The sequence below is a fragment of the Ranitomeya imitator genome, chromosome 2 (genome assembly GCF_032444005.1).
Source record: "Ranitomeya imitator isolate aRanImi1 chromosome 2, aRanImi1.pri, whole genome shotgun sequence".
NCBI lineage: Eukaryota > Metazoa > Chordata > Amphibia > Anura > Dendrobatidae > Ranitomeya > Ranitomeya imitator.
The window spans coordinates 822,020,575-822,039,292 of NC_091283.1; the positions used below are offsets into that span (position 1 = coordinate 822,020,575).

The window sequence follows — 18,718 nt, forward strand, 5'->3', positions numbered from 1 at the left end:
GGGGAGGTGTCACGATATGGTATGAAATATCATAAGTAGTTCTCTTGCTAGCCTGCGTGGGCTAACCCCCCTTCTTGGAGTAACAGTTTGTAGCTGCCAATTCCTGGCTTTCCTTCTCAGAGAGTGTGGGGGAGTTTTATGGCAGAACGGTATTTACGACCAGGTTAGAATCTTCCACTAGCTAGAACTGAAAAGTGGCTCCAAAAATTCATGAAGGATCCTTTGTTTGGTTTTTGTATGATATTATGCACCATGTTTACGTTAAGAACACGAAAATATATATTCGTATTCCCACTCGGTGTACCTACCCATCCCTTGAAACTCGGGCTTCTAACTCCATCTGGTAAAGAAGTAGGGATTTCTCTGTAAATATGCATCCCAGATAGGACATATTTGATCTCATTAGAATGCCCACGTTAATCTGAGATGAATGATGAGTTTTTTAGGACTCTGACATGTTTTGTAGTGAAGTTATAGAAATTAGAGAGAATAGTTTAAAGTTTAGGAAGAATGTAGAGAGAGGAGGGCCTGGATAAGCCAGCCTTTCGGTGATGTCACAGCCTTAATGTTTTAAGTGTCTGGCAGGCTCTGAGGAGTCACTTTCTGCTTGATTTCTTGTCTTCTCCTGGAAGAGCCCTGCTCACGTCCAAATGAGCTGGGACGTATGGGAAAAACTCCACTAGCCTGGTTGCCTGTCATGCTTTGAACATGTAAGTGTTGCTTTTTCTCATTTATTCCCTTTATGTTATAATTACCCTTGTACATATTTGCAATTGTCTCATTTGTAACATCTTTATAAAATATTTTTGATAAAGCACTGCCTAATTTTTCAATGGGATATACTATTATATGTTAGTTCATTCTCCTGTTCTAAACCGTACCCTAAGTCTCTTGAAGAGAATTACGCTACTGTGTTGGGTTAGCTTCGGACCCGTTTAATCGAAGCTGGTGGCAGCGAGAAGTGTGCAGACTTTTGGGTTATGTTGTAGCGGCTGCGGCGTTAATAATTATTGTTCCTGCCTGAGTGGGAGTAGTTATCGCGTCGCTGCAGCGTGCCCAATAGCCAGTACATAGCAGGCAGCCTTTCTGGCGACTTATTACCCAGGGTGCAGTACCTAATCTGACCTGAGAGTAAGGGGGGCGCCAGAGAGCTGCAAGTGTTAAGTGGAACTGTAAGCGGGATATACATAAATCCCTGCAGGTTGTGGTATATTGAAAGCAGTGGGATACCTAGAATAAGCCCCTGCTGTAAGCTAAGAGGTCAATAGCCTTGTGTGTGGTTTTTCATCACATCGTGGAGTGGAGGGATAACTAAGATAAGCCCCCCTGCACATGTGATAGCCGTCTGTTGGCCTAAAGTCACCTCAATCCGTGACTAGGGGTGACGGTCACGGTGTGAATCCTGACCCATTGGTGACAGCGGTCAGGGGAATCGTGACAACAGGTTTTACATTTTTTCTGGTTGAAAGGAAAGGTTCCTGCAGCTGTTGGAGATGACAGTGAGCTTCTGACAATGATGCTTCTTAGATTTGGGGGCTGCCTAAAGCACAGTAGTGGGGGTCTGGAAAAATGGATTGTAAGCGGGCCGAAACTGAGAACAAGGATATGAACTCTCATCGCCATACATTAAGAGAAAAAAGAACGGATCTACCTGTGGCAATACATTTTTGTCTCCCCAATCATAGCATAATGGACATGAAATTACTTGTATTAAAGAGTAACTTCAAATCTCAGAGAGACAGAAGAGTATGGGAATATAAGCTGATGATGACCTTTGACACTCTCAGTGCAGGAATGAATGTGTTGCATGGATTTATGTCTTCAACTAAGGAATTTGCGCATCAGACCATGTGGGGTCATCACAACAGAACCAGACCCCAATCAGATGGCAATAAAACATTCACACTCCTTATCTATGAACTGTTTTAATATTTATGGACATAGCTGTTTATCACTCACATAATGGTAGTTCTGCTTCACGTCACCTGTCTTGTCTATGGCATTTTTCTGTGCTGTGTTGTGCATACATGTGATTCTTCAGTATTTCTATTAGTCTATGCCTGATAAAGATACCTGTGTAGTCTCGAAAGTTTTCAATTTGTTACCATCTTTTCAGTTAGCCATTAAAAGGTATCAACCACTGAGGACTCTCAATTTGAGAAACGTTGGCATTTATGGGAATATTCCCTTGCTATATATGAATCATTGATTATTACCAAGGGAAGAATTAAAAGTAATGTGGTGGACTGCTAAAAAAGTATCCAAAGGCAAATATTACCCCATCTCTCTTATGCATTTTACTATACTCATACATATACTTTGTTACATGGGTGCTCTATTATATATGGAATTATATTCATCAGTGTAAGAAAAAAAAGCAATAAATTATACAAAGAAAATATTTTTAATTTTTTTTCACATTTTTACATTAAAAAAAATAATTTTCCAGTGATTGATTTCCTGTTATTATACCAGCAGAAGAACAGAGGAAAATCTACTCTGTTGTAGATAAAAGTCCACTCTTTGTGGAAGGAATATGATGAAAAACTTCTGCCCGGAGGCCAAAGGTGATCCCATTATCACCAACCTCCAATCAATACATATCTCTGTGAACTAATTTAATTCTCTAGGATAAGGTGATAGTGCTGTGAGGTAGATTTATTTTCTATCATTTCCATTGTTTGGGACCCTCTGTACACTTGATATGACCAGGAACAATAATGACCTTGACAAACATTCACACATATATATATATTCCATGGATGGGATGATTTATATTGCTGAAAATATGAAATAGTACATCATCTACTGTGATATTTTTCTGATGATATTTTCTTTCATTTATCACTCTCATTTTATTTCAAGTTAAGTATATTTTTTGGGGAAGGGGGTTAAAAGAACAAAGCTATCATTGCTTGTAAGGCTACTTTCACACTTGCGACATTTGGCCTCCGTCGCAATGCGTCATTTTGGGGAAAAAAATGCATCCTGCAAATGTGCCCGCAGGATGCATTTTTTCCCATAGACTTGTATTGCCGTCCGTCGTGCACTGGATGCGTTGTGTTTTGGCAGACTGTTGTCACGAAAAAATGTTCAAGGGAACGTTTTTTCGTACGTCGGATCCTGCATTTCCTACCGCGCGTGGATCCTGTGTTATCTGCTGTAAATAGAGGTGTTGTTGGTCATTGTACAGGAGGAGGAGGTGAGCTGTGACATCACCTATTGTGAATGGTGGATCATGTGTTATCTACTGTATATAGAGGTGTTGTTGGTCATTGTACAGGAAGAGGAGGTGAGCTGTGACATCACCTATTGTGAATGGTGGATCCTGTGTTATCTACCGTATATAGAGTGTTATGGACCTGGTGGTTAGGAGCACCCGGAACGACCTGATGGTTAAACTCACACAGGACAAGCTCTGGGAAGTGGGAGCTCTGCTGACCGCAATCCCTAATCCTATCACACAACTAGAAATAGCCATGGAGCGTACCTAACATTGCCTAGACGCCTCTTCACAGCCTAAAAGCTAACTAGCCATAGAGATTGAAAATAAAGCCTACCATGCCTCAGAGAAATTTCCCAAAGGAAAAGGCAGCCCCCCACATATATTGACTGTGAGTTAAGATGAAAGTCACAAACACAGAAATGAAACAGGTTTCAGCAAAGGGAGGCCAGACTTACTAAACAGACTGAGGATAGGAAAGGTAACCTTGCGGTCAGCACAAAAAAACCACAAAAGACCACGCAGAGTGTGCAAAAAGACCTCCGCACCGACTCACGGTGCGGAGGTGCCACTCTGCATCCCAGAGCTTCCAGCTACCAAGACAAAATCATGAAAGCAAGCTGGACAAGGAAACAACAAACAAATAATTAACTAGCAGGGACTTAGCTTCTGCTGGAGTAGACAGGTCACCAGAAAGATCCAAGAGCGAACTGAACCAGTACAAGAACATTGACAGCTGGCATGGAGTAACGATCTGAGTGGAGTTAAATAGAGCAGCCAGCCAAGGAATAAACTATGTCACCTGTGGAAGGAACCTCAGAAGCAGCAGCTCCACTCACAGCCACCAGAGGGAGTCCATGGACAGAACTCGCCGAAGTACCATTCATGACCACAGGAGGGAGTTCGATAAGAGAATTCACAACAGTACCCCCCCCTTGAGGAGGGGTCACCGAACCCTCACCAGAGCCCCCAGGCCGATCAGGACGAGCCAAATGAAAGGCACGAACTAGATCGGCAGCATGAACATCAGAGGCAACAACCCAGGAATTATCTTCCTGACCATAACCCTTCCACTTGACCAGGTACTGGAGTTTCCGTCTCGAAATACGAGAATCCACAATCTTCTCCACCACATACTCCAACTCCCCCTCGACCAACACCGGGGCAGGAGGATCAACGGAGGGAACCATAGGCACCACGTATTTCCGCAATAACGACTTATGGAACATATTATGGATGGCAAAAGAAGATGGAAGGGCCAAACGAAATAACACAGGATTGAGAACTTCAGAAATCTTATACGGACCAATGAAACGAGGCTTAAACTTAGGAGAGGAAACCTTCATAGGAACATAACGAGACGACAACCAAACCAAATCCCCAACACGAAGTCGGGGACCAACCCAGCGCCGGCGGTTAGCGAAACGTTGAGCCTTCTCCTGGGACAATGTCAAATTGTCCACCACATGAGTCCAAATCTGCTGCAACCTGTCCACCACAGAATCCACACCAGGACAGTCCGAAGGCTCAACCTGCCCTGAAGAGAAACGAGGATGGAAACCAGAATTACAGAAAAAAGGCGAAACCAAAGTAGCCGAGCTGGCCCGATTATTAAGGGCGAACTCAGCCAAAGGCAAGAAGGACACCCAATCATCCTGATCAGCAGAAACAAAGCATCTCAGATATGTTTCCAAAGTCTGATTAGTTCGTTTGGTTTGGCCATTTGTCTGAGGATGGAAAGCCGAAGAAAAATACAAATCAATGCCCATCTTAGCACAAAAGGACCGCCAAAACCTCAAAACAAACTGGGAACCTCTGTCCGAGACGATGTTCTCCGGAATGCCATGCAAACGAACCACATGCTGGAAAAACAATGGCACCAAATCAGAGGAGGAAGGTAATTTAGACAAGGGTACCAAATGGACCATCTTAGAGAAGCGATCACAAACGACCCAAATGACCGACATCTTTTGAGAGACAGGGAGATCTGAAATAAAATCCATGGAAATATGCATCCAGGGCCCCTTCGGGACCAGCAAGGGCAAAAGCAACCCACTGGCACGAGAACAGCAGGGATTAGCCCGAGCACAAGTCCCACAGGACTGCACAAAAGAACGCACATTCCGTGACAATGAAGGCCACCAAAAGGATCTAGCCACCAAATCTCTGGTACCAAAGATTCCAGGATGACCAGCCAACACCGAACAATGAACCTCAGAGATAACTCTACTAGTCCATCCATCAGGGACAAACAATTTCTCCGCTGGACAACGGTCAGGTCTATCAGCCTGAAACTTCTGCAGCACCCGCCGCAAATCAGGGGAGATGGCAGACAAAATTACCCCCTCTTTGAGAATACCCGCCGGCTCAGGAACACCCGGAGAGTCAGGCACAAAACTCCTTGACAGGGCATCAGCCTTCACATTCTTAGAGCCCGGAAGGTACGAAACCACAAAATCAAAACGGGAGAAAAACAGCGACCATCGAGCCTGTCTAGGATCCAACCGTTTCGCAGACTCGAGATAAGTCAAATTCTTGTGATCCGTCAAGACCACCACACGATGCTTGGCTCCTTCAAGCCAATGTCGCCACTCCTCGAATGCCCACTTCATGGCCAACAACTCTCGATTGCCAACATCATAATTGCGCTCAGCAGGCGAGAGTTTTCTAGAAAAGAAGGCACATGGTTTCATCACCGAGCCATCAGAACTTCTTTGCGACAAAACAGCCCCTGCTCCAATCTCAGAAGCATCAACCTCGACCTGAAACGGGAGCGAAACATCTGGCTGACGCAACACAGGGGCAGAAGAAAAACGACGCTTCAACTCCTGAAAAGCCTCTACAGCCGCAGAGGACCAATTGACCACATCAGCACCTTTCTTGGTCAAATCAGTCAACGGTTTAGCAGCACTAGAAAAATTAGCGATGAAGCGACGGTAAAAATTAGCAAAGCCCAGGAACTTCTGCAGGCTCTTCACAGATGTCGGCTGAGTCCAATCATAAATGGCCTGAACTTTAACAGGGTCCATCTCGATAGTAGAAGGGGAAAAAATGAAACCCAAAAATGAAACCTTCTGAACTCCAAAGAGACATTTTGACCCCTTCACAAACAAGGAATTCGCACGAAGGACCTGGAACACCATTCTGACCTGCTTCACATGAGACTCCCAATCATCCGAAAAGACCAAAATATCATCCAAATATACAATCATAAATCTATCCAGGTACTTTCGGAAGATGTCATGCATAAAGGACTGAAACACAGATGGAGCATTAGAAAGCCCAAATGGCATAACCAGGTACTCAAAATGGCCCTCGGGCGTATTAAATGCTGTTTTCCATTCATCGCCCTGTTTAATTCGCACAAGATTATATGCCCCTCGAAGATCTATATTGGTGAACCAACTAGCCCCCTTAATCCGAGCAAACAAATCAGACAGCAGCGGCAAAGGGTACTGAAATTTGACTGTGATCTTATTAAGAAGGCGGTAATCAATACAAGGTCTCAAAGAACCATCCTTCTTGGCCACAAAAAAGAACCCTGCTCCCAACGGTGATGACGACGGGCGAATATGACCTTTCTCCAAGGATTCCTTTATATAACTCCGCATAGCGGCGTGCTCTGGCACAGATAAATTAAACAGTCGGCCCTTAGGAAACTAACTACCAGGAATCAAATTAATAGCAAAATCGCAATCCCTATGAGGAGGTAGGGCACTGGATTTGGGCTCATCAAATACATCCCGGTAATCTGACAAAAACTCAGGGACTTCAGAAGGAGTGGAAGGCGAAATTGACAGCAATGGAACATCACCATGTACCCCCTGACAACCCCAGCCGGACACAGACATAGATTTCCCATCCAATACTGGATTATGGACCTGTAGCCATGGCAACCCAAAAACGACCACATCATGCAGATTATGCAACACCAAAAAGCGAATATCCTCCTGATGTGCAGGAGTCATACACATGGTCAATTGAGTCCAGTACTGAGGCTTATTCTTGGCCAAAGGCGTAGTATCAATTCCTCTCAATGGAATAGGATACTGCAAAGGCTCCAAGAAAAAACCACAGCGCCTGGCAAACTCCAAGTCCATCAAATTCAGGGCAGCGCCTGAATCCACAAATGCCATAACAGAATAGGACAACAAAGAGCAAATCAGAGTAACGGACAAAAGAAATTTAGACTGTACCGTACCAATAGTGGCAGACCTAGCGAACCGCTTAGTGCGCTTAGGACAATCGGAGATAGCATGAGTGGAATCACCACGCAACAAAGAAATAATGATTTTTACTTGTTGAACGGGGTCACCAGAGGAGCGGGGTTTCAAAGCTAGAAACAGTTTACAATTATTTTTCAAATTCAGGAACTTAGATCTATCCCCAGAAAACAAATCAGGAATTGGAATTCTAGGCTCTAACATCAGATTCTGAACCACAAAATCTTGAATGTTTTGTACCCTTGCAGTGAGATGATCCACACAAGAGGACAGACCTTGAATGTCCATATCTACACCTGTGTCCTCAACCACCCAGAGGTTAAGGGGAAAAGAAAGACAAAACACACTGCAGAGAAAAAAAAATGGTCTCAGAACTTCTCTTATCCCTCTATTGAGATGCATTAATACTTTGGGACAGCTGTACTGTTATGGACCTGGTGGTTAGGAGCACCCGGAACGACCTGATGGTTAAACTCACACAGGACAAGCTCTGGGAAGTGGGAGCTCTGCTGACCGCAATCCCTAATCCTATCACACAACTAGAAATAGCCGTGGAGCGTACCTAACATTGCCTAGACGCCTCTTCACAGCCTAAGAGCTAACTAGCCCTAGAGATTGAAAATAAAGCCTACCTTGCCTCAGAGAAATTTCCCAAAGGAAAAGGCAGCCCCCCACATATATTGACTGTGAGTTAAGATGAAAGTCACAAACACAGAAATGAAACAGGTTTCAGCAAAGGGAGGCCAGACTTACTAAACAGACTGAGGATAGGAAAGGTATCTTTGTGGTCAGCACAAAAAACCACAAAAGACCACGCAGAGTGTGCAAAAAGGCCTCCGCACCGACTCACGGTGCGGAGGTGCCACTCTGCATCCCAGAGCTTCCAGCTAGCAAGACAAAATCATGAAAGCAAGCTGGACAAGGAAACAACGAACAAATAATTAACTAGCAGGGACTTAGCTTCTGCTGGAGTAGACAGGTCACCAGAAAGATCCAAGAGCGAACTGAACCAGTACAAGAACATTGACAGCTGGCATGAAGTAACGATCTGAGTGGAGTTAAATAGAGCAGCCAGCCAAGGAATAAACTATGTCACCTGTGGAAGGAACCTCAGAAGCAGCAGCTCCACTCACAGCCACCAGAGGGAGTCCATGGACAGAACTCGCCAAAGTACCATTCATGACCACAGGAGGGAGTTCGATAACAGAATTCACAACAATAGAGGTGTTGTTGGTCATTGTACAGAAGGAGGAGGTGAGCTGTGACATCACCTATTGTGAATGGTGGATCCTGTGTTATCTACTGCATGTAGAGGTGTTGTTGGTCATTGTACAGAAGGAGGAGGTGAGCTGTGACATCACCTATTGTGAATGGTGGATCCTGTGTTATCTACTGCATGTAGAGGTGTTGTTGGTCATTGTACAGAAGGAGGAGGTGAGCTGTGACATCACCTATTGTGAATGGTGGATCCTGTGTTATCTACTGTATATAGAGGTGTTATCATCAGTCATTGTACAGGAGGAGGAGGTGAGCTGTGATATCACCTATTGTGAGTGATGGATACTGTGTTATCTACTGTATATAGAGGTGTTATCAGTTAAATTTTGACAGCGGTATTTAAATCGCGCTTCCAGCCATCAGGCCGGAAATACGCGCACCGGTGACCCCCATCACGTGATTGGGGGTCATCGGTTCGTCGGCATGACAACCAGAGGTCTCCTTGAGACCTCTATGGTTGTCAGTGCGGGATTGTTATGAGCGCCACCAAGTGGTAGGCGCTCATAGCAAGTCAGTATATCTGCTACAGTATATAGAGGCGATCTGATCATTGCTTTTATGTAGAAGAGCTGATCGGGCTATGGCAACTTCTAGTCTTCTATGGAGACTATTGAAGCATGCCAAAAGTTAAAGAAAAATGTTTTTAAAAATATATATATATAAAAAATAAATTATGAAAGTTCAAATCACCCCCCTTTTTCCCCATTCAAAATAAAACAATAAAAAAATCAAACATACACATTTTTGGTATCGCCGAGTTCAGAATCACCTGATCTATCAATAAAAAAAAGGGTTAACCTGATCGCTAAATGATGTAGTGAGAAAAAAAGTCAAAACGCCAGAATTACTTTTTTTGGTCGCCGCAACATTGCACTAAAATGCAATAACTGGTGATCAAAAGATCATAACTGCACCAAAATGGTATCATTAAAAGTGTCAGCTAGGCACGCAAAAAATAAGCCCTCACCTGACCCCAGATCATGTAAAATGGAGACACTAGCGTGGGATTGTATTTTTGTTTTGCAATTTCACCGCACTTGGAATTTTTTTCCCGTTTTTTTAGTATATGACATGGAAAAACCAATGGTGTCGTTCAAAAGTAAAACTCGTCCCGCAAACAATAAGCCCTCACATAACCATATTGACGGAAAAATAAAAAAGTTATGGCTCTGGGAAGGAGGGGATCGAAGAACAAAAACACAAAACCGAAAAAAGCTCCAGGGTGAAGGGGTTAAACAATAAGTCATTTCGTGATGACATGTTCCCTTTATATACGGTATATATATATATATATATATATATATATATATATATATGCTGGTAAATCATATTTTACACTCAAATTTGGAGGGTTTATACCATAGTTTTTGCACAGTTCAACCACTCAATTGGGAATATGCATGAAAACTGAAGGAAAGGAATAGGGAATTACTTACCCATAGCAACCAATCCACCATGGAGTCTGACTGCTTGCTATGGTGGACATTTTCTCTTTGACTCTGCTCCATTGTGTTAGCCTTGATACCTGAGACCGCACAAACAACATGTAGACACATCGAGTCAGATTTTATGACTTGTTTGCTGTAACTAGACTGAAATGAATATGTCTCGCTTTCCTGGCATTGATTTTATTATTGGTTTACAAGAGATGTTCCCCACTAAAAGGAAGCACAGGATGAGGAATAACGTCTGTGAAACCAAATTAATTTCGCATTGCAGCTTTCCTCAGGATAGTCGCTTTGTTGTGACGCTCGAGTAGTTTCCTAATAGCCGCCTGTGGTTTATTATATAATACTGCACTTTATGGCATTTTTCGTCTTGTCCGAATCCACATCTTAAACGCTTCATCTTTACCTGAGCGTTAATCGACAATTTCTGTCTTGTTATACAGAGTAGTGATTATTACAGCCGCTCTCGATGGGTCGTGTCTCCTCCTACAGCTATTGCCAGACACTTACACAATATTCGATGATCCATTAATACTTCTTCTGCATTTCCTTTTCTATATTTCTTAATTTTACAGCCCCATTAATTCTGCAGACATCATCATCACTTTGCCCATTGAAGCCTCGCAATCTAGATCCCCTATCGGTATTTTCTTTTGGAGTGTGGGAGGAAACCGGAGAACACAGAGGAATTGGTGGGATTTAAACCCAGGACCCCAGTTTTGCAAAACCACTAAGCTATCATTTCATGTGGATCCTAATGTAAAACTCTCTACGCTCCTGAACTAATGGCTTCCATGTTGTCATGGTGGCTCATCTATGGTCTAGAAAGCTGAGGCTAGCTGATTTCCACTGCAGGGATTCCTAGTGGGGACTGGGAGGCATCTCCCATGGTGTCCATATGTCCTAAGGGGCCCTATATAACATACCTATCTCTTACGACGTCTCCATACACGTACTGATCACTCCTGTGTGCTCAATGAAAGAGCCACTGAAGCCACTGAGTGACATTTCCCATGGTGGACTGTTTCACTGTGAACATAAGAATTGTCATTCTAAAATCAGACATGCCAGATCTTTCTATCCCCCATCATCATCTGTTGGAGGATAGACAGGAGGAGGAGGCATTATTCTATCGGCTGAATGTACTGTACCTACATCGGCTTATTAAAATCGGCTGGCTGGCCATCTTGTACGCAAAAATGATGGGTCCTCCAGAGAGAGAGAAGCTTTTTGTAGCCATTTCTTGATGTGACTAACTAATGTATGTCTGAAATGACATGACTCTCAGGGTTCTCATTCATGAACCCAACATAGATGGAGGAATACCAGCTTTTGTTCAAGTGTCAAGTTCCCAATTTACATTAGACTAATGTCGGCCGACAGTCTAATGTATATGGGGATCTAGTTTGTCTGATTTCTGACTGCCAGGTCCTTTATTCTATCAGAAATACTGTAAGCCATTTCCAGAGATGTCTGGCAGCGTCTCTCTCTCGTAGAGAACTCAGAAGCGCTTGGCTGAAGGAGTGCTTGGTCAATCGAACACTCCTGTATATGGGAGAGATGCCAAACATGGCTGCCGGTCAAACAGTTGGCCAAACCATCATTTCGCCAACAGCCACCTAATGTGTATGGGGGCTTAAGTTAAGTATAATCATCTTGAAGTGATTCCTGTGTAAATTAATTAAATTTTGCCCATCAGAGGTGTAATGTGAAGTTTGCCGTAATACAAAATATGTAACATGCCCCCCACCTACTATATTCCGTAATATTATTGTCTAAATATGGGACAGAGGGGTCTTAGGCCTCCTTAAGCACCATGGCTTAACTGCGACTCTGCCCCCTTTTTTTGCTATCAACTTTACAGCTAGATACGTAAAGGTATATTTTACATTGTGCTTAAAATTGGTCATTTCAAATTGGAAACTCTGTAAACATTAAAAAAACTTCTTTCCACTTTTCTCAAGATAACAGATAATGTTTATTCTGTAAACCTAGTATTATCTTTGAGAGCCTGCTGGGGAAGCACTGAGGTATGTACTAAAGGAACAAGATGCTTTTCAGCTTTAATGGAAGCAAATCATATGTTTCACATAACTTGTTTTCGTCCCTGACCTGTACAAATTCTATAACAATAGCCCAAACTTTTTATAAAACTTTTTCCATTGTGTGCTAAATCCAGATGTGAACTGCCTTTTAAATTACACAAGAAAAAAAATATTTTTTGTCCTTTGAAGAGTAAACTTAATAGCACAAAACCAACCATCCATGATCAGGTTTCTCCAGGGTTGGACTGGTCCATCGAAAATACTAGAGAATCATCTGGTAGGGCGAGGTTCTGGCATAACAATAAGCCCTAGGAGAAGACAAAGTTGATTTGAAGCTCATTGGTCACTTGTAAAAATTACTCTTGTGCTTCTCACATTCCCATTGTGGTGATGGCATTGTGATATTCTGATACTCACTTTTTCTTTCAGAAGAGAACTGAATAGTTCCAAATACACTTTTTGGTGGAGAAAAGGGCCAGTAAACATCATTAAAGAGTTTAAGCTGATGTTTATACAAAATTAGGTTTGGACCAGAAGGCCTTATTTCATGTCAATGCATGGACTGACCATAGGTCTCCTGTCCAAAACGTAGTTTCATATACACATACATAAGGTAAGTTTGGTTCAGGAGACCCATGGTTAGTCCAGGCATTGTGGTTTGTATGTAGACCATAACATACAGTTGTCTGAACTTAGCCTCGCTGCTCCAAGAGGAAAAAAGTATTCCAATTCACACGATCTAGAATGAAAAATTCAATCTCGTATGACCCAAACTCTACAACCATTTTTTTATTAAAAGCCCAAGAATATGACTTTTTTTTATCAATATTCAAAAGTATGTGCACATGTAGAGAATGTCCAGCTTCAACGAATCCGTAAAAAAGAGTTTTCTTTATTCACAAACTTTAATCATAGAGGATACAGACTTCAGCACAAACCATATGGGTAAGAATCTCAACGCGTTTCTGGAGACTAAGCTCCCTTAGAAAACTCTTTTTTACGGATTCGGTGAAGCTGGACATTCTCTTCTTTTTTGGACTTTATACACTTGGACACAGCGGGTCCGTGCTCCCAAAGATTGGTTTATGCATCACGGGTGAGCTGGTTTATATTCCTTCTTTCTATGTTCCTTCTTTCAGATACACCTAGACCTTCACAGAATAAAAAGTATTTTGGATCATCTCATAATGTGTCCACAAAAAAATAGTTCTGATCTAATCTACTAGATAAAGGCTTCACTTAGTCCATTTTGTAGCTTGTATCTATAGAGTTCTCCAAAGCCTTTGCTGAATCCAAACTTCAAAATTTTAGTTGTCCAGTTTCCATGATCATAAAAAGCTTCCGAAAATTGGGTAACTCCAATAATCCCAGATTGACTGATTGGTCAATACTATTTTCATGGATGATATGCACCATGAATTCTTCCGATTACTTCTACTTGGTCTGTAAAATTCACTTATAGGCTACGATATAATTGGAACCTAGCTTTATGGTATTGTAGCTATGTGTATATATTACGAATCATTATGTTAATATGTGCATGCTGAAAAGAATCCATTATTTTAGCTTGACACAATCTTTACTAATTAAATATGTGTTACTTTGAATCTTGCAAATCTCATAAAATTTGCAACAATTTTCACGCTTTCCACCTGACAACAAGTGTCACCATCTGCAAAAAAAAATCAAATGAGGTTTTTCTAACGATAACTAACACATGGTTAATACGCTGATATTTCAGGTGCCAAGCCTGCCCCAGGTATTTGTTTCGAGAGAGTGAACTCTGCAGGAGATCCCTATGGAAACTGCGGGAAAGACACTGCTGGATCTTTTATGAAGTGTGAAAGCCGGTAGGTTTAGTTTTATGTTTCTGCCTAGATTATGAGATAATGGTCATTGAGGGTGATTTTAGATTTCATGGTGTGGAACAAAATCCCGTTGTGTTTGTTTTTTAAGGGATGCCAAGTGTGGAAAAATACAGTGTCAAGGTGGAGCAAGCCGGCCCGTAATTGGCACTAATGCTGTGTCCATAGAAACTAACATCCCCCTGCAAGAAGGCGGCAAAATTCTGTGTCGGGGTACCCATGTATATCTGGGGGATGACATGCCTGACCCAGGACTAGTGCTGGCCGGGACAAAATGCGGACATGGAAAAGTAAGTGTGACCAAAAAATGTATTATTCGCTCTGAAGTTTTTATTGTAGCCCATAATGATTACCGTATATTTGCATTTTTTCAGAAAATTTTCAAATTCTGAATTTTAATTTGATTCTTTAAAGGTCACAAAACTGTGCATCAAAGGGAATTTTAAAAAGTTGTCCCACGATTAAATATGACATTTCTCAGTTAGATGACACAAAGCATGTCCCTAAGATCAGGTCTTTTTAGACTTTTTCAACCTGAGCCTTACCATTGGTCATGGTAAATGCTAAATTTTGAAAACTTTTCTCAGTTTATCTTGAAAATTTGTTCTCTGAAAAAAAAGTGAACTACAGAAAACTGTGTGTCCAACTGAACTTCACCACTCTAGGTGGATGGAAATTTGGATAAATTGCTCAACTTATGAATATGCTGGACTTATAAATTATGTCTCCGGTGTATTTTCTGATCACCTCTTGTCGCCAAATATCACAATATTTTTTTTGTGGAATTTTGTCTGATATAAGAAGGCAGCGAATTCTGGTGACAGATCCGCTATAAATATTCATTTTGTGAACTTGAAGTTTTAACAGAGATTTGTTAGATGGGTGAAGTTGATGCATCATTTCCAAGTTCCTTTTATTTTCTTTTGAAGACGTTTATTTCTTCCTGCCGGGATGCATTTTTCATGGGCATTATCTGTCTTTCGGAATGGATGTTTTCTTGGATTCTTTTCTCCGCTGAGCATAAAATGCGATCATTTTAGACAAAACTAAGACATTGTTCACGCTCTAATGTGGAGACCTGCTCAGACCGGCCTGCCGGATAATCCGGGCACACAGTGGTGCCTGCTGTATCTAAATAAAGCGGCCGTGCCAAGATAATTAGCTCTGTATGGACCAGTTTTCTACAGGTATAGCTTATGGATAAACCAAAAAAGAAAAATAAATGGTGCTACAAAATATCTCACAAATGTATCCAACGTTTATTAAATACAAAATACACAGGAAATTAATTAAAGTGCAGAATAATTTAATGAGGGCTAACAACAAATTACCCATGGCTATAGATAGTATATCATTGGTATTATCTAATACCTATTGCAATATATTTGTGGTTAGTATATACAGTGCAGACCAAAAGTTTGGACACACCTTCTCATTTAAAGATTTTTCTGTATTTTCATGACTATGAAAATTGTAAATTCACACTGAAGACATCAAAACTATGAATTAACACATGTGGAATTATATACTTAACAAAAAAAGTGTGAAACAACTGAAAATATGTCTTATATTCTAGGTTCTTCAAAGTAGCCACCTTTTGCTTTGATGACTGCTTTGCACACTCTTGGCATTTTCTTGATGAGCTTCAAGAGGTAGTCCCCGGGAATGGTTTTCACTTCACAGGTGTGCCCTGTCAGGTTTAATAAGTGGGATTTCTTGCCTTATAAATGGGGTTGGAACCATCAGTTGTGTTGTGCAGAAGTCTGGTGGATACACAGCTGATAGTCCTACTGAAGAGACTGTTAGAATTTGTATTATGGCAAGAAAAAAGCAGCTAAGTAAAGAAAAACGAGTGGCCAATGAAATAAACGTCAGTCAGTCCAAAAAATTGGGCAAACTTTGAAAGTGTCCCCAAGTGCAGTAGCAAAAACCATCAAGCGCTACAAAGAAACTGGCTGACATGAGGACCGCCCCAGGATAGGAAGACCAAGAGTCAACAGGCCTTCATGGTAAAATAGCTGCCAGGAAACCACTGCTAAAAACAGACAACAAGCAGAAGAGACTTGTTTGGGCTAAAGAACACAAGGAATGGACATTAGACCAGTGGAAATCTGTGCTTTGGTCTGATGAGTCCAAATTTGAGATCTTTGGTTCCAACCACCGTGTCTTGGTGTGACGCAGAAAAGGTGAACGGATGGACTCTACATGCCTGGTTCCCACCGTGAAGCATGGAGGAGGAGGTGTGATGGTGGGGGGGTGCTTTGCTGGTGACACTGTTGGGGATTTATTCAAAATCGAAGGCATACTGAACCAGCATGGCTACCACAGCATCTTGCACCGGCATGCTATTCCATCTGGTTTGCGTTTAGTTGGACCATCATTTATTTTTCAACAGGACAATGACCCCAAACACACCTCCAGGCTGTGTAAGGGCTATTTGACCAAGAAGGAGAGTGATGAGGTGCTACACCAGATGACCTGGCCTCCACAGTCACCAGACCTGAACCCAATCGAGATGTTTGGGGTGAGCTGGACCGCAGAGTGAAGGCAAAAGGGCCAACAAGTGCGAAGCATCACTGGGAATTCCTTCAAGATTGTTGGAAGACCATTCCCGGTGACTACCTCTTGAAGCTCATCAAGAGAATGCCAAGAGTGTACAAAGCAGTCATCAAAGCAAAAGGTGGCTACTTTGAAGAACCTAGAATATAAGACATAATTTCAGTTGTTTCACTTTTTTGTTAAGCATATAATTCCACATGTGTTAATTCATAGTTTTGATGCCTTCAGTGTGAATGGACAATTTTCATAGTCATGAAAATACAGAAAAATCTTTAAATGAGAAGGTGTGTCCAAACTTTTGGTTTGTATTGTACATCTATAAAAAGAATATAGGTTACAAACTTGCATAATAATAATGTGGAGCCCTGTTAGGTGTGTAGCTGTATGTTTCACCCGGCTTCCTCAGGGGCCATGAAATATTTTGTAGCACCATTTACTTTTCTTTTTTACTTTATCTATTGATATGCATTTCTTTTCAGCCTGATACCTTTGGCAATAGGAATATTGGTTGGTTTTCCAATGGTATAGCTTATGCAGACTTTAAAGCTGGTAATTCTGCATGTATATTAATAAAGATCCATGAATGTCAAGTCTTTAACCATTTACTAAACTACTTCAGGACGCATGACCAATAAAGACTACAAGTACAACAACAGATAAAATGTCATCGTCCCTGACCATGTTTGCCTACTAAGGAGATGGCAAAGATTGACTTCTGAATTCTAGTGCTGAAGAGGTCCGCATTTCATCTAGTGGCCACTTCTAACCAGGTAATTGCAGTAACAGGTATTGGTCATAGTCCATGAGCCTTGAGTGCGGGAACAAGACTGCAGAGGTTATTTGAGATTGTTTTCCATGGGCAATGTTGATGCGCCCAAGATACATGACCGGTAGTAACCTGTGAAGTCTCGATCTCGTGGTCATGGCTCACAGCAATGAAGTGACAGCAAGAAAGACTGCAGAGGTTACGCAAGATCATTTCTCACAGGAGATGACGTTACGCCCGTGAGAAATGACCGCGCGTAACCGCGGTTCTCACGGTAGCTCGAGTACTGAACTGGTGAGTGCCGGAGAGCCGCGTGCCAAACTGCAGTCGTTCATCAGTCTGGCGCTGGCACTGTGCAGCATGAGAACCAGCTGCTATGAACTCAGGTGACTGCTATGAAGTAAGGTTACTGCAGTTCATAGGCCGGGTCACACAGAGTTTACCGTGAGAACCATCGCCTGTGACCTGCGGTAACCTTAATTACATCACCGCTCGTCACTGCAGCTTTGTCTTCACGCTAAGCTCAGTGTGCTCCAGCTATCGTGGTTGTAGCAGAGCCGGCGATTGCCTCGGGACGTCATCATTATGGATTAACGGTGGACAGGTGAGGACCACTTTGATTTTTTTATGTTTATGTTAATAAATGGTTAAACCAGGGAATGTGTGGGGGAGTCTTTATTAAAAAAAAATGTTTATTCCTGTGTGTATTTTTTATTTTAACTTATTGGTTTAGTAAAGAGGGTGTCTGATAGACACCTCTCCATTACTAACCTATGGGCTTGATGTCAGTTGACATTACAAAGCCGACATCAACCCCATAAACATTTGCCCCGCTTACCAACGCACAAGGGCAAATGGGAAGAGCCGAGGCTAAGCGCCAGAATTGGGACCTCTAATGGATACGCCATTTCTGGGGCAGCTGAGGGCTGGTGGGCTGAGGGCTGTTGTTATTAATCTGGAAGGAGGCCAATATCCATGGTCCCTTCCCAGCCTATTAAGATCAGCCCGCAGCTGTCTTCTTTCCACATTTGTTTGCAGGGCAATTGTCCTGCTCTTACCCCCATTTTGCTTCCTTTTGCAGCCCCAAAGCCCTTACTACGACCACTTCACAGCCATTTTATAGTACAAAAGTTTGGGTCCCCATTGACTTCTATTGGGTTTGGGGTCAAGTTCAACTTCCGTGGGTTCGCTCATCCTTGATGCCTCTATGTCCATTTATTGGTGAATTCACTTGTAAATATCATGTCATTAAATATCTTATTCATAGTATTGATGAGAAGGGACTAAATTATCAGCTGCCAGATGGGGAAG

At 42.1% G+C, this 18,718-nt stretch overlaps 1 protein-coding gene across 1 annotated transcript in view; it reads left to right on the plus strand.

Moving 5' to 3' along the window:
- Nucleotides 1-18,718, plus strand: part of ADAM12 (ADAM metallopeptidase domain 12) — a 636,998-nt gene that overhangs the window by 548,790 nt on the left and 69,490 nt on the right. The window contains exons 15-16 of the mRNA XM_069753950.1: nt 13,959-14,067; nt 14,174-14,372. Of these exons, the coding sequence (XP_069610051.1) occupies nt 13,959-14,067; nt 14,174-14,372 (308 nt within the window). The remainder of the gene's footprint in view (nt 1-13,958; nt 14,068-14,173; nt 14,373-18,718) is intronic.